This window comes from Tursiops truncatus, chromosome 2 (assembly GCF_011762595.2).
Source record: "Tursiops truncatus isolate mTurTru1 chromosome 2, mTurTru1.mat.Y, whole genome shotgun sequence".
In the NCBI taxonomy this organism is placed as follows: domain Eukaryota; kingdom Metazoa; phylum Chordata; class Mammalia; order Artiodactyla; family Delphinidae; genus Tursiops; species Tursiops truncatus.
The window spans coordinates 67,168,101-67,181,698 of record NC_047035.1 but is presented as its reverse complement, the minus strand read 5'-3'; the positions used below and the strand labels follow the sequence as shown (position 1 = coordinate 67,181,698).

General features: G+C 34.8%; 1 protein-coding gene across 7 annotated transcripts in view; it reads right to left on the bottom strand.

Moving 5' to 3' along the window:
- Positions 1–13,598, bottom strand: part of HECTD1 (HECT domain E3 ubiquitin protein ligase 1) — an 89,996-nt gene that overhangs the window by 36,701 nt on the left and 39,697 nt on the right. For all 7 annotated transcript variants that reach the window (XM_019924059.3, XM_019924060.3, XM_019924061.3 and 4 more), the window contains exons 11-15: positions 9,253–9,391; positions 8,893–9,063; positions 4,046–4,268; positions 3,266–3,529; positions 3,086–3,162 (exon numbers count right to left, since the gene is read on the bottom strand). In XM_019924059.3, coding sequence (XP_019779618.1) covers positions 3,086–3,162; positions 3,266–3,529; positions 4,046–4,268; positions 8,893–9,063; positions 9,253–9,391 — 874 coding nt within the window. The remainder of the gene's footprint in view (positions 1–3,085; positions 3,163–3,265; positions 3,530–4,045; positions 4,269–8,892; positions 9,064–9,252; positions 9,392–13,598) is intronic.

The window sequence follows — 13,598 nt, the reverse complement described above, 5'->3', positions numbered from 1 at the left end:
CATTCTGGGTGTACTTTAGGTTATTATGTCTTTTTTCTATTTATTCACACAAAGTATATATGATGCTCATATATTTATATATTTCATCAAGAGAAAGAATGACTGTATTATCAGTTTGGGTACTAATTACCTCTCATTTAAGTTAAATTAATGTTATTTGAGAGAGAAACCCACACATGTCCAAGGCTTGGGTCTGATGAAATTTAGTATGTAACATTCTTTAAAATATATGCTTAAATAATGTAAATTTAAGATTTATGTGATTTCATTTAAATCATAAGCACAGCTCTAATGTAACAAAAAATTTCACTCCCTAAATGAATTAATAGTACCTTCCCATTCTATTTTAGTATGCCTTTCAGAATTAAAAGGTAAGTTCTGGATATCAGACAACACTGAAGAAAATATTCCTTTATAAACAATATTAAGAAATAAAAACACATTAAAACTAATAGTTAAAATTATTTTTACCTAAAATTACTATATGTTGATATATACTACTTTCATATGCAAAAGAGCCACATGATCACTGATTTACTACTGATTTCAAGGATCTGAATCAATAATCATATTTTTTTAAGAAAATGAAACTACAGGACTGAGACTATATCCTCATTGATTTACTTTTCTTTTGTACTGTATAAGTTCAGTTCCCTGGGAGTTAATCTAGATTTGTTGGTTAATGCAACACCAAAAAAGTTTTTATTCCAAAAAACTCCTGAGAAAGCTGACCGGTAGCTTTATAAAAATTACAGCTGAGCCTCATTATTTGAGAATTTAATGTTTGTGAAATCAACTAGTCACTAAAATTCATTTGTAATCCACAAATCAATACTTGCAGCACTTTTCACAGTCATTTTTCGGCAAGCACAGTGCAGCAAAAACTTTAAAAATGTGGGCTTCCCTGGTGGCGCAGTGGTTGGGAGTCCACCTGTCGATGCAGGGGACACGGGTTTGTGCCCGGGTCTGGGAAGATCCCACATGCCGCAGAGCGGCTGGGCCCGTGAATCCGGAGCCTGTGCTCCGCAACGGGAGAGGCCACAACAGTGAGAGGTCCGCGCACCGCAAAAAAAAAAAAAAAAAAAAACTTTAAAAATGTGACCAGAGCCTCACAGGAACCTAAACCTGTATTTCTCCAAGGAACAATGGTTCAGTATTCATGGCAGCTTTATAGAACATAACTATCATGAAAATGAAAATTGTATTTAGTTCAAATTCCTTTTACCATCTAATGGCTACCTTCAATTGAGATATTTCTTCCTCAAATGCCCTTAAGATATCCTGAATTGGAAAAAAACCTCTGGCTTCACACTGTTTTTTGAAAAACACAGAAGCAATCATGGAATAATATATATAGCTATAGAGGTAATATACATTTATAAATTAAAGAAAGCAAGAGAGAGAGAGAGAGAGAGAAAAAGAAAGCAAGCAAGCAAGCAAGCAAGCAATTTTCTTTCCTAGGTCTAGCATGTGGAAATGTGGAATATCTTTGGGATAGCCTAGCAAATTTACAACTGGAAATGAAGACATGAATGAATATATATAATATATATAACATATATATATTATATAATATAGTGCTCCAAATAAAACCCCTTATGACTATTCCTATGGCCAAAGCCACATAAGTACCCCCCTATCCCAATCACCCAAAAGCATTCTTCACATACTATATGGAAAAACTATATCATTATTTTAGGTAAAATAAAAATGTGTCATCAGAAGATACTGAATCTAACTATGAGATTTTATTTTCTCTTTTAAAAATTAAAAAATTCAAGAACAAATGATATAATAAAGATGGACATATAATGGCTTGGGACTTCCCTGGGTCCAGTGGTTAACACTCTGCCCTCCCAATGCAGGGGGCCCGGGTTCGAACGCTGGTCAGGAAACTAGATCCCATATGCTGCGACTAAGAGTTCGCATGCTGCGACTAAGAGTTTGCCTGCCACAACTAACAGTTCGCATGCCACAACTAAGAGTTCCCATGCCTCATCTAAGGAGCCCACATGCTGCATCTGAGGATCCTGCATGCTGCAACTGAAGATCCAGCATGCCACAACCAAGAACTCGCATACAGCAGTGAAGATCCCGAGTGCCACAACTAAGACCTGGCAGAGCCGAATAAATGAATGAATGAATGAATAAATAAATAAATATTATTTAAAAAAAAGAAATATAGAGACATGGATGTAGGAAACAAACGTATGGACACCAAGGGGGGTGGAAAGTGGGGTGGGGTGGGGTAGGATGAACTGGGAGATTGGGACTGACATATATACACTAATATGTATAAAACATAACTAATAAGAAACTGCTGTATAGCACAGGGAACTCTACTTTGCTTCACTGTACAGTAGAAACTAACATAACATTGGAAAACAACTATACGCCAATTTAAAAAAAAAAAAGAAAGAGAAATATAATGGCTTTATTTTTGAAAAAACCAATGCATAATAAATGGATAGAATTTAAAAATTAGTAATATGAGTCAATAACGTATTTGCTCCTGGAGTCAGTAACATATTTGCTCCTGTATCTTTTTGAAACAGTGGTTTCATCTGAGATGGCCATTAAACTAAGCATCAAATTATCTGAATCTAGAACCAGGAATTCAAACTGATTCATCACGAAGTATTAAATCAAGACTGTAAATTATAATAATGCATTTTCAATCCCACTACATCACTAAAAATACTATCATTAATCATAATTAAAGCATGAGTTTAAAGTTTCTGTGACATTAATAACTCACATAATTTTAAAATAATTTAAATTTTATACTTTGTCTCAATTTTGTTTCTATTTTAATGTTGGTGTTTACTTATAGTATAAAAACTGTAAGTTATTTTTATACTTATAATATAAAAACTATAAGTGTTTACTTATAGTATAAAAACTATATGTAAATGTATACATATTGCAGAAAATAATAAGCACAGAAAGAGGAAAACTAAAAATACATTAGATTAGGGTAGCTTATGTTACATGGCTCAATTTTTTAAATGCCTACGATCTACCCCTGAAGCCTTGCTACATCAGTATAAAAGACAAAAAACAAAGCAAATCCCATAAATAATACCTTTTGCTTAGTTTTTTCTAACTTAGATTTTAGTTTTCTGCCTCTTTTGCCAGTCCAGCCAGTCACAAATTCTGAACCTTAAAAAAAAAAAAAAAAAAGTTATTTCACAGAACATATTTTATTGCAATTTAACGTATTCATTTATTCTTATCTGTTAAACTGACATACCTACATACTTACCCAGAGAAGTTTCTGCAGTAAATGAATGCTTGGTTCCTCTATTAGATTCAAACACAAAACCAGGTAAATCTTCTTTCAGTATCGTTGCTTGCTGGCCATCTGAGTTATGAATAGCAATTTCTCCTTCTTTCAAACATGTTAGTGACCAATTCCCTACAGTGAGTTTAGCAGGTCCTGGTGCTGAGAGTATAGGTTGACTTGAAGTAGATGGCTTTACTTGGCCTCGAGCTCTTTGTAACTTCTCTAAGAATTCACTTCTGCTTTCTATAAAGACAAAATGTTTGTTTTAAAACTTCATTCCTTTCAAATATTCCATTTTTTTAAGGAAACTACCTACTGAAATATCAATTTTGTTAAAAAACTTTCATCAAAGTTTTGTTCTGATATACTCTCACTGGTTTGATATTATTTAGGTTCAAGCATTAGAACAATCCTACAGCCATAATTTTTTTTCAGTAGAAGGCTTTTGGGAAAAGATATAATTTGAGACAGCATCACACATGTGCAATTCATCATTACGTGATAAGAGGCACCTTTACCTAAAGGATGGAGACAGTAAAAGTAGATATTGATACAATGCTATTCCTTGTCTCGTACAATAAAAAAGTATGAAATGCTTTCATGGTACAATCATTTTTCTCTGTTAATATTAAAGAAATGGCCATATGATCATCAAGTACATGCTATTGCTATGACAATGGTGGCAAAAATATGAGCAGAAAAACAAATTATCAAAATTATAGAAACTAGTAAAACATTTTAACAGAAACAAAATATTACCTGAACTATCCGATCCACCTTCAGGACTACCGCTTGAATACATGGTGGCAAGTTTTCCATCCAAGATAAATCTAAACCATCCATTACTGCCATTAGATAGTTCCAAGGCTGCTGCATCACTCCATATATATAAGCAGTCCCTTCCCCTAATGATGGACCAGTCTCTCCAATGATATGGCTTACCCTGCTGCAATTCTTTAGCATCTTCCTGTGGTTCATCTTCCTAAATGTGTAAAATTATTCAATGAAACGTGGGAAATAACTTATATTCCAAATATTCATAAGTACTTAAAAAAACATGACCATGAATCAAATTCAGAATTAAAACATCCTGAATATAATATTCATCTGCCTGTATTTTAATACACAGTCTGATTCAACTAATTACCTATAATCTTAAAAGTCCATCCTAAAAAAAAGTCAAGAAATTCACATAATAACCAAAGTTATAACATTTCCAGGTATAAAGGTAAAGAAGACAAATGGATTAGGTTTACACACAATTAGCTAATTATCTAGGACTTGATAAACTCACCATATCTCTGGGCCTAACAGATTATTTGTAAAAAATGAATGTTTACACTAGATCAATGGTATCCAAACCTAGGGTGCAAAAGAATGACCAGAAATGTGTTTTAACAATATAATTTATAAGTTCCCAACCTTAGCCAAGTGAATCAAATATACTGGATTATTCCTATAATCATCAAAACGTTAGCTATAGCGTGTTTAAAAGAAAAATAACTTGTAAACACTGTTTGCCTACCCCGGCATCAAAAAAATTTTTATTCTGTTGACAACATTTAATATTAAGAATATTCATCATTAACATATATGATCTTGGCATGTGTGTGCATGCATGCGTATATGGGTAAAGTACTTTTAAATTTTATGAAGACTTATTATACTTAAAATTGTTTTAAATGTATCTTTTACATGCTTCTTCCCTGAAGTAGTACTTAGCTTATAACACTAAAATAAGATTATAAAATATGGATTATAAATTTCCCTAAACATAGTACTTGTGCTCCAGGCCATGATAGGTTAATAAGGATCAAGACTTGCCTATCCACTGTCAACTAAAAAAAACAGACAAAATACATGAAAAAGTGTTTTCAAATACTGGACAACAAGCAACACAGGACTGCATGATCTCCCAGAAAACAGAAACAAATAAGGTAAGCCCCTTAGGCTCAGACAGAGTTTCTGGCTAAGGTCTTAAGAAGAAGGAACACAGAGGCCAGCAGTGTAAGTTGAGGAAATGGAGATCTGTGTTTGAAGAGATTAAGGCAAATGGAATATGTGGTGGATGAGTTCAGGATCAGGGAGTCAAGCACAAAAAGCCTCTAGAAATGTGCAAAGCGGTCACCAGGACATCTCTACTGAGTACCAGCCCATCTGTGTACAGGTGATGTTCCATAAGGCAGGGCAAAGAATGACTTGAAAATGGTAAGGTGAACAATTCAGAGGTCACACAGGGTGGTCAGACATTTGCATTCCTAACAGCCAGAGTGGAAAAATCATCATACCAACAGTTCAAAATTTTTCCAAATGTGATGTAACTGTAAGCCCACAGACCAAAAAACATTAAATAATCCCGAGCAGGGGCAGAAAACCCACATGTGCATGCACACACACAAACCAAACAGCTAAGCACATCAAAGTCAAATTGCTAAAAACAAGTTATAAAGTCTTAAAAACAGCCAGAGGAAGAAAACGTCTCAGTAGAGACTATGCACATCAGGTGACAATGAAATATCTCTTCAAGTGCTGGAAAATGATCAGCCAAGAGTCCCTGTAGGAACTGAAAATGTCCATTGAAAATGAAGGCCAAGGGACTTCACGGGTGGTGCGGTGGTGAAGAATCCACCTGCCAGTGCTGGGGACATGGGTTCGAACCTTGGTCCAGGAAGATCCCATGTGCCACAGAGCAACTAAGCCCGTGCACCACAACTACTGAGCCTGTGCTCTAGAGCCTGCGAGCCACAACTAGTGAAGCCTGCGTGCCTAGAGCCCGTGCTCCTCAACAAGAGAAGCCACCACAATGAGAAACCTGCGCATGGCAACAAAGAGTAGCTGCCACTCACTGCAACTAGAGAAAGCCCGCATGCAGCAACGAAGACCCAACACGGCATAAATAAATAAATATATTTATAAAATAGAAAAAAAAAATGAAGGCCAAAATCAGTCCACTGGTTAGGACTTCATGCTTCCACTGCAGGGGGTAGGGGTTCAATCTATGGTCAGAGAACTAAGATCCCACAAGCCACGCAGCGCAGCCAAAAAACAAACAAAAGAAGAAGGTATTTTCAAAGAATAAAGATAAATCTCAAAGAATTTTCTGGCTTGTCTTCTCATTTCCAGATAATGTATTTTGGGGACTTCCCTGGTGGTCCAGTGGCTAAGATTCCACTCCGAATGCAGGGGGCCCGGGTTCGATCCCTGATCAGGGAACTAGATCCCACGTGCCGCAACTAAAAGTTCGCATGCTGCAACTAAAAGATCCTGCATGTCTCAACTAAAGACCCTGCATGCTACAATGAAGATCCCGTGTGCTGCAACTAAGACCCCGTGCAGCCAAATAAATATATTAAAAAATAATAATGTAGTGTGAAGAACAAAGGTTTAATTTTAATGAAAACAAATTTTTTTTGTTCTTTTATAATCTTTTAATGTCCTAAGAAATCTCTGTCAAGCTCAAGGTCACTAAGATTTTCTTCTTTTTCCTCTAAGAAGCCTTACAGTTTTAGCCCATCCATTTCAGTTCATGATTTCTTTTTTTGTTATAAGGGGTAAGATTTCATATTTCTGCATATGTTATCCACTTGTTCAAGCATCATTTTTAAAGAGACCATCCTTTTGTGACTGAATTATCTTAGCACTTTCTTTGAACAATTGACCATATATGTGTGGGTCATTAATCTATTTTTACACCACTACCACACTTTCTTGCTTACTACAGCTTTATAATAAGACTTGAAATCTGCTGGTGTATGTCCTTCAACTTTGTTCATTTTCAAGGATGCTTTGGCTATTGTAGGTTCCTATCATTTTCATATAAATGTTTGCTTGTTAACTTCTACAAAGACTGCTGGATCTGTAACCTATTTCTTGAATGAAAGAATTCCAGGGGGATGAACCCAGATATCACTTCTTGTTTTGTTTTTTGTTAAATCTCCAGTAATTTAGGAAACACACGTATACACTAAACCACTCAGGATTCTGCAATTACCATACCCTACCATTCTCTCAAAACTGTTAATACTCAGTCACTAATATGTAGGAAGCATTCACTAAATGGTAGGACTAAATCATTGCTGGCAATTGGTAGAGACAAATAAGGCATAGTTTTAAATATGCAATCTAAGGCAAGAATTATCGATAGGTAGTGAAACTAGTGGATAAAAGTTTAAAGAGAAACTGCGTATTTGCACAGTCTCAAATTATCTCCCCACAAATTACTTATTAATTACAAAAGGGAAAAAGTATCTTTACAGGGCTTCCCTGGTGGCTCAGTGGTTGAGAGTCCGCCTGCCGATGCAGGGCACACGGGTTCGTGCCCCGGTCCGGGAGGGTCCCACATGCCGTGGAGCGGCTGGGCCCGTGAGCCATGGCCGCTGGGCCTGCACGTCCGGAGCCTGTGCTCCGCAATGGGAGGGGCCACAGCAGTGAGAGGCCCGTGTACCGCAAAAAAAAAAAATCTTTACAATAGAGAAACCTGGTAGAAACAAACACAACCAACTGATCCAAGTTAACATCAACAGCAAGAGCGCAAACAGACATCATGTGCCTCTAAAAAGGCACATTTTACACATGAGAAGGCCATAACATCACCTCTATAGTCTTTCTGCTTAAAAACACACAACCTGAATCTAGTTATGAAGAAACATGGCACAAACACAACGTGAGGGTCATTGTCCAAATTAAGTGGTCTGTCCTCTTCAAAAAAATGCCAAGGCTACGAAAGAAAAAGAAACGCTGAGAAATGGAACAACATGACAACGAAATGTACTGTGCTCCTAGACTGGATTCTGGGGGGGGGCGGTGGTGGCGTGGGCCGTAGGAGTGCATTGCTATTAGGGCAATGGCAAATTTGAATATTGTCTCTGGATTAGATAACATTTTCTATAAATATTAAATTTCCTGATTTTAATAACTATACTAGGATTCTATAAGACAATGTCCTGGTTTTTTGGTGAAGATTTTAGGTATAAAAAGGGGCACTGACTTCCCTGGCGATCCAGTGGTTAAGACTCCGTGCTTCCACTGCAGAGGGCACGGGTTCAATCCCTATTTAGGGAAGTTCCACATGCCACGAGGTGCGGCCAAAACAAAACAAAAATAAATAAATAAATTTACAAAAAGGGGCACTATGTATCCAGCTTCTCTCAAATTATATATTTTATTATTATCATCATTATTATTACTATTTTGGCCATACCACGTGGCTTATGGGATCTTAGTTCCCCGACCAGGGATCGAACCCGGGCGCTTGGCAGTGAAAGCTCGGAGTCCCAATCCCTGGACCGCCAGGAAATTCCCTCAAAAAATATATTTTAAATGTGCGTGCACACGTGTGTCTTTGTAAGTAACAAAGCAAATGGAGCAAAATGTCAATAATTAGTGATTTTGGATAGAGGATGTTCTGATATTCTTTATTTGCAACTTTTCTTCAAGTTTTAAATTTTACCAATGATGTATTTTAAAAGAAAAGTGACCAAATTTTAAAAAATTATACTACTACTCCATACTGCCATTATTTTGTCAAAACCCATTGTAACTAGAACTACATTTCCTCAAAAGAAACCCTATTCCTGATAGATACCACTGCAATTAAGACCACTCACTTTTTCTGGTTTTGATTCCTCTTCATTCTCATCATCAGAGGAAGGACCTGCCAAAGTTGACACTTTGCTAATTACACCAAGTCTGGCTAGCTGATCCAAAAAAATATCACCACCTTTATCTACTAAGTCCCTTATGATTTGCAAAGCCAGCAAGTGGCCATCATCATCGTCCTGGGGGGGAAAAAAAGGAAATTAAGGGAAAATGATAAAAATAAGTTTAGTTGCATGGAGTAGACAAATGCAATGATTTGCACAGACAAAATGATTTAATAAAATTAGGACACAAGTTAAATTATTTTACTGACTACTATCTAATGGGAATTAAAGCTACAGGAATTTCAATAAAGATAATAAACTAACCTCTTGATCAAGAACTGTTGCAGTGATTTCCACTAGTACTGTAGGCAAATTGTGACCAACATCAGAATCACAAACTTCTTTCAAGAGTGCTTCAGAGCAAAAATGAATCATTTTTCGAATCAGAGCAAGACTTGCTTTCCTTGAAAAGTAAAAAAAGAATTTTAGTTAGCCATGGTGAGAAGCTAAAATAAAACAAAATGCAACACTAATGAAAACTAAAATATCCAATTTAAGCTTTAAATACTCTGCTAAAATATACACTTAATAAAAGAATACAATTAATAAGAACCTACTGAATAGCACAGGGAATTCTATTCAATACTCTATAATGACCTATATGGGAACAGAATAAAACAAAAATGGATATATGTGTATCTACAACTGACTCACTTTGCTGTACAGCAGAAACTAACACAACATTGTAAATCAACTATACTCCAATAAAAAAAATTTTTTTTTAAAGAATACAAAAAACTAAGACAATACTAGCACTAGGTTTATGTTCACTTTTTGAGGGAATTTCATTTTCCTACTATTAATATATTGAGCTCATTAAAAACAATTATTTTTGTAATTTTCTTACATGTGCTATTTTATATTAACCAGCATGACTGTTAACATGCCATGATAATTTTAGAAAATCAAAAGTAACACAATTACTAATAAATGGCATCTATAACCCCAAATATAAAACTCTTAACTTAAAACACCTGATGGTTTATATGGAATTCATATTTCAAATTAAGGATTTTTGTCAAATTTATAACATGTTCATTATAATATTCTCATATAAATGAGATCCTAGTAATCGCATGCCCTTAAATATTCCCATTGTTAACAACTTGGCATGACTCCTTTCCCTTTTATTATCCACTGCTTTACTTAGAACACAGAAGATACTCAATGTCACACAAACTAACCTCAATTTTATAAGCGATTTGTTCTTTTAAAATAAAATACACAAATATCCACACACATTTAAATTATAATATACTGGTCTATTACATAAAAGTCAATAATGCTTTTAACACATGTTTTCTGAGCATCTAACAATAGTCTGTGTGCCAAGCTGTAGATATCATTGCCCTTGAGGTGAGTTCTCCACAGGAAGGATGGAGAGGCAAAAATCACTATCGAAATCCAAGAGAGGTATCTGACAGCTGTATTCCTACAGAATGTGGTCTTGATGTATTTCATAACTCTCTCTAGGTGAATTTCATGTATTCTTTAATTTTAAAACATGTTTTATTACAAATTCAAGTACATTAGAGAAATAGTAGGCAGATGGAGGGCAAACTGCCCTAACAGGATTAGTTCCTTCCAGTGTTCGTTAACGGCAATTTATATTTGGTTGCAAAATCAGTATTTATGTATAATAACAATTTTATATCATGATTTACTTGAATTAAAATAGCATAAGAATGTTTCTATGTTGTCTACCTACCTATCTGGCTACATGTCACTACCATGCTGAGTCATTATAAGCCAGGAACACCTGTATATATTTTAAAAACTTTACACCTCATTTAATCCATCCACCAAACCCACTATTAAGTAGGTTTTATTAGCTCAGTTTTACAGATGAAAAAACATGAGACAAAAAAAGATAATTCTACTAAGGTCACAGGGCTAATAAATTAAAGCCTCAACTCAAACTCATCTCTTAACCAGTACACTATGCGTAATATTCATAACATAAAATTTTCCTGCTTATCACTATTATATAAATCATAAGCATTCAGCTTACTGGCTTTTCTATTATAAATAGCATTCTTTTTGGTGAACAGTTTTATTTCTTCAGTAGAGGGATTCTTGGATCCAAGAGTCTAAATATTTTCGTACGTACTGAATGTGCATCAATACTGAATCTATACTCAGCAAACTGATTTTTTTAAAAATCTGTTAAGTGACAACATGGATGGACCTCAAGGTCCATGCTAAGTGGATGCTTATGCTAAGTGGATAAGCCAGAGAAAGACAAATACTGCCTTATATCACTTAAATGAGAATCTAAAAAAAAAGAAAGTCAAACTTATAGAAACAGTAGAAAAGTGGCTGCCAGTGGCTGGGGATGGGGGAATTAAGGAGAGGTTGGTAAAAGGGTACAAACTTTCAGCTATAAAATGAATAAGGTTTGAGCATTTAATATAAAAAATGGTGACTATAGTTGATAAAACTGTATTGTATAATTAAAATTTGCTAAGACTAAATGCTCTCTCTCAAACACACATGTATACACATACACAAAGATAAATACGTGAAGTGATGGATATGCTGATTAAATGAGGGGAATCCTTTCACAATGTATACACATATCAAATCACTAAGATGTACATTTTAAAAATCTTACAATTTTATATGTCAATTATGCCTCAATAAAGCTAGGGGACAAAAGGACTGTTAATAGCTTAAATTATCAGTAGATATGGATGTACTAATCCATTACGATTTTGTTATTTTTGTAAAAAAAAAAAAGGTTCTTAAATGTCTAATGGGTGAAAAGGACATGAAATTTTACTTTTAAATGTTTTGTTTTTTACTAGTAAGGGGATACATTTTTCCCTGTTGTCTTCTTTTTCATCTTGAGCACTGTACCATAATGTCATTGGCTAATTTATTTAAATTGGCATTTATACTTTGACCAAAAACTTGTATGTGTTCTCTGCATAATAAAGGTAGTATGCCTTGGTCATACTTGCTAACAAATACTAATTTGTTGGAAGATTTATCTGGATTACAAGTTTATATTTCTGTCACTTTCATGGTTACGGCTAATACTGTTGCTGATATGCAGTTTTGTTTTTTTACATAGAATAAATTTTAAATGACAGATAGGACTAACACAAACAAGTTTTAAAAGTCATTCTTCCTACCAAGTTCTGATAAACATTTGAGAATATTTTCTTTTTGTTTTCCTAAGGTTTTATTTTTTCATTTATTTTAAATAAATTTAGAATTTATTTAAATACACAGTGTAAAGGACTAAGCTGATTTTTAATCAAACCACAAAGCAAATATTCTAATACCATTTAATATATTATGTTAATATATTATAAAATATTAATACATTATATAATTTACCACTATAATACATTCAATTTCTTTTTTTTTTTTTTGCGTTACGCGGGCCTCTCACTGCTGCGGCCCCTCCCGTTGTGGAGCACAGGCTCCGGACGCGCAGGCCCAGCTGCCATGGCCCACAGGACCAGCCGCTCCGTGGCATGTGGGATCCTCCCGGACCGGGGCATGAACCTGCCTCCCCTGCATCGGCAGGCGGACTCCCAACCACTGCGCCACCAGGCAAGCCCTACATTCAATTTCTAAACACGATTGTTTGGAGGGCTAGTCTACTCCAATGATTTATAAACTCTTGGGCTAGTTATCATAAAGATTTAATTACTGAAAGTTTACACTAGCTACTATTCAGATTTTTCTTTAATAATCTCACCTATTTATTCTTCCAGAAGAACTTTAAGATCTGTCAAGTTCTAAAGCAAATTCTATAGTTATTTTCTTTCAAACTGCATTCTATAAATTAACTTTGGAAGAATTTATATCTTTAGATTATTTAATATTCTCATCCTAGAACAATTTCCCCTTTTATCCAACCATGTCTACTTTCCTCTCAATCAAATTGTGATTTAAAAAATAAATAAACAAATGTATCCTCAAGGATTTCTGCTGCTGAAAAGTTTACTCAATCTTTGTCCCATTATTAACACTAACTCCAAAGATGTATATTTACCACACCTCTTCAAAATTCTAAGTAGCCTTTCTTCAGAAGCAAAATGTGAAGTCCTCAGTCTAATATTACAGATACATATATCAAATCATTACGTTATACACTTTAATACAATGTTACACGTCAATTATATCTCAATAGAACTGGGAAGAAATATCTCACAGAGAAAATAATCAGGTTTTTACAAAATGCTCCACCAGTGAAACTGCTATCCTCTGTTCTGAAGGCTTCATTGATCTGTTGTCTGCCTTTTATTTCCTGAACAGACAATGCACACAGGCCAATAAGGATAGATAATAGCTAAAGTTGATATATTCCTTATATACAGATCCTCCTTTAACTGTCTGATTAGAGTATACACGCTTACTCTTCTGATCAAATTTTAAACTGAAATGGTAAAAAATTGGGTTGTAACCTATTCCAGATTGTTTTTAATAATGACAAGTATGTATTTTTTTAATGAATCATCTTGGGAGATGGGGGAATGAATGAAATATGTGAGGGAGACTAAGAGGTACAAAACTTCCAGTTACAAAATAAATGAGTCACAGGGGTGAAATGTACAGAATGGGGAATATAGTCAATAATAGTGTAAACATTTTGT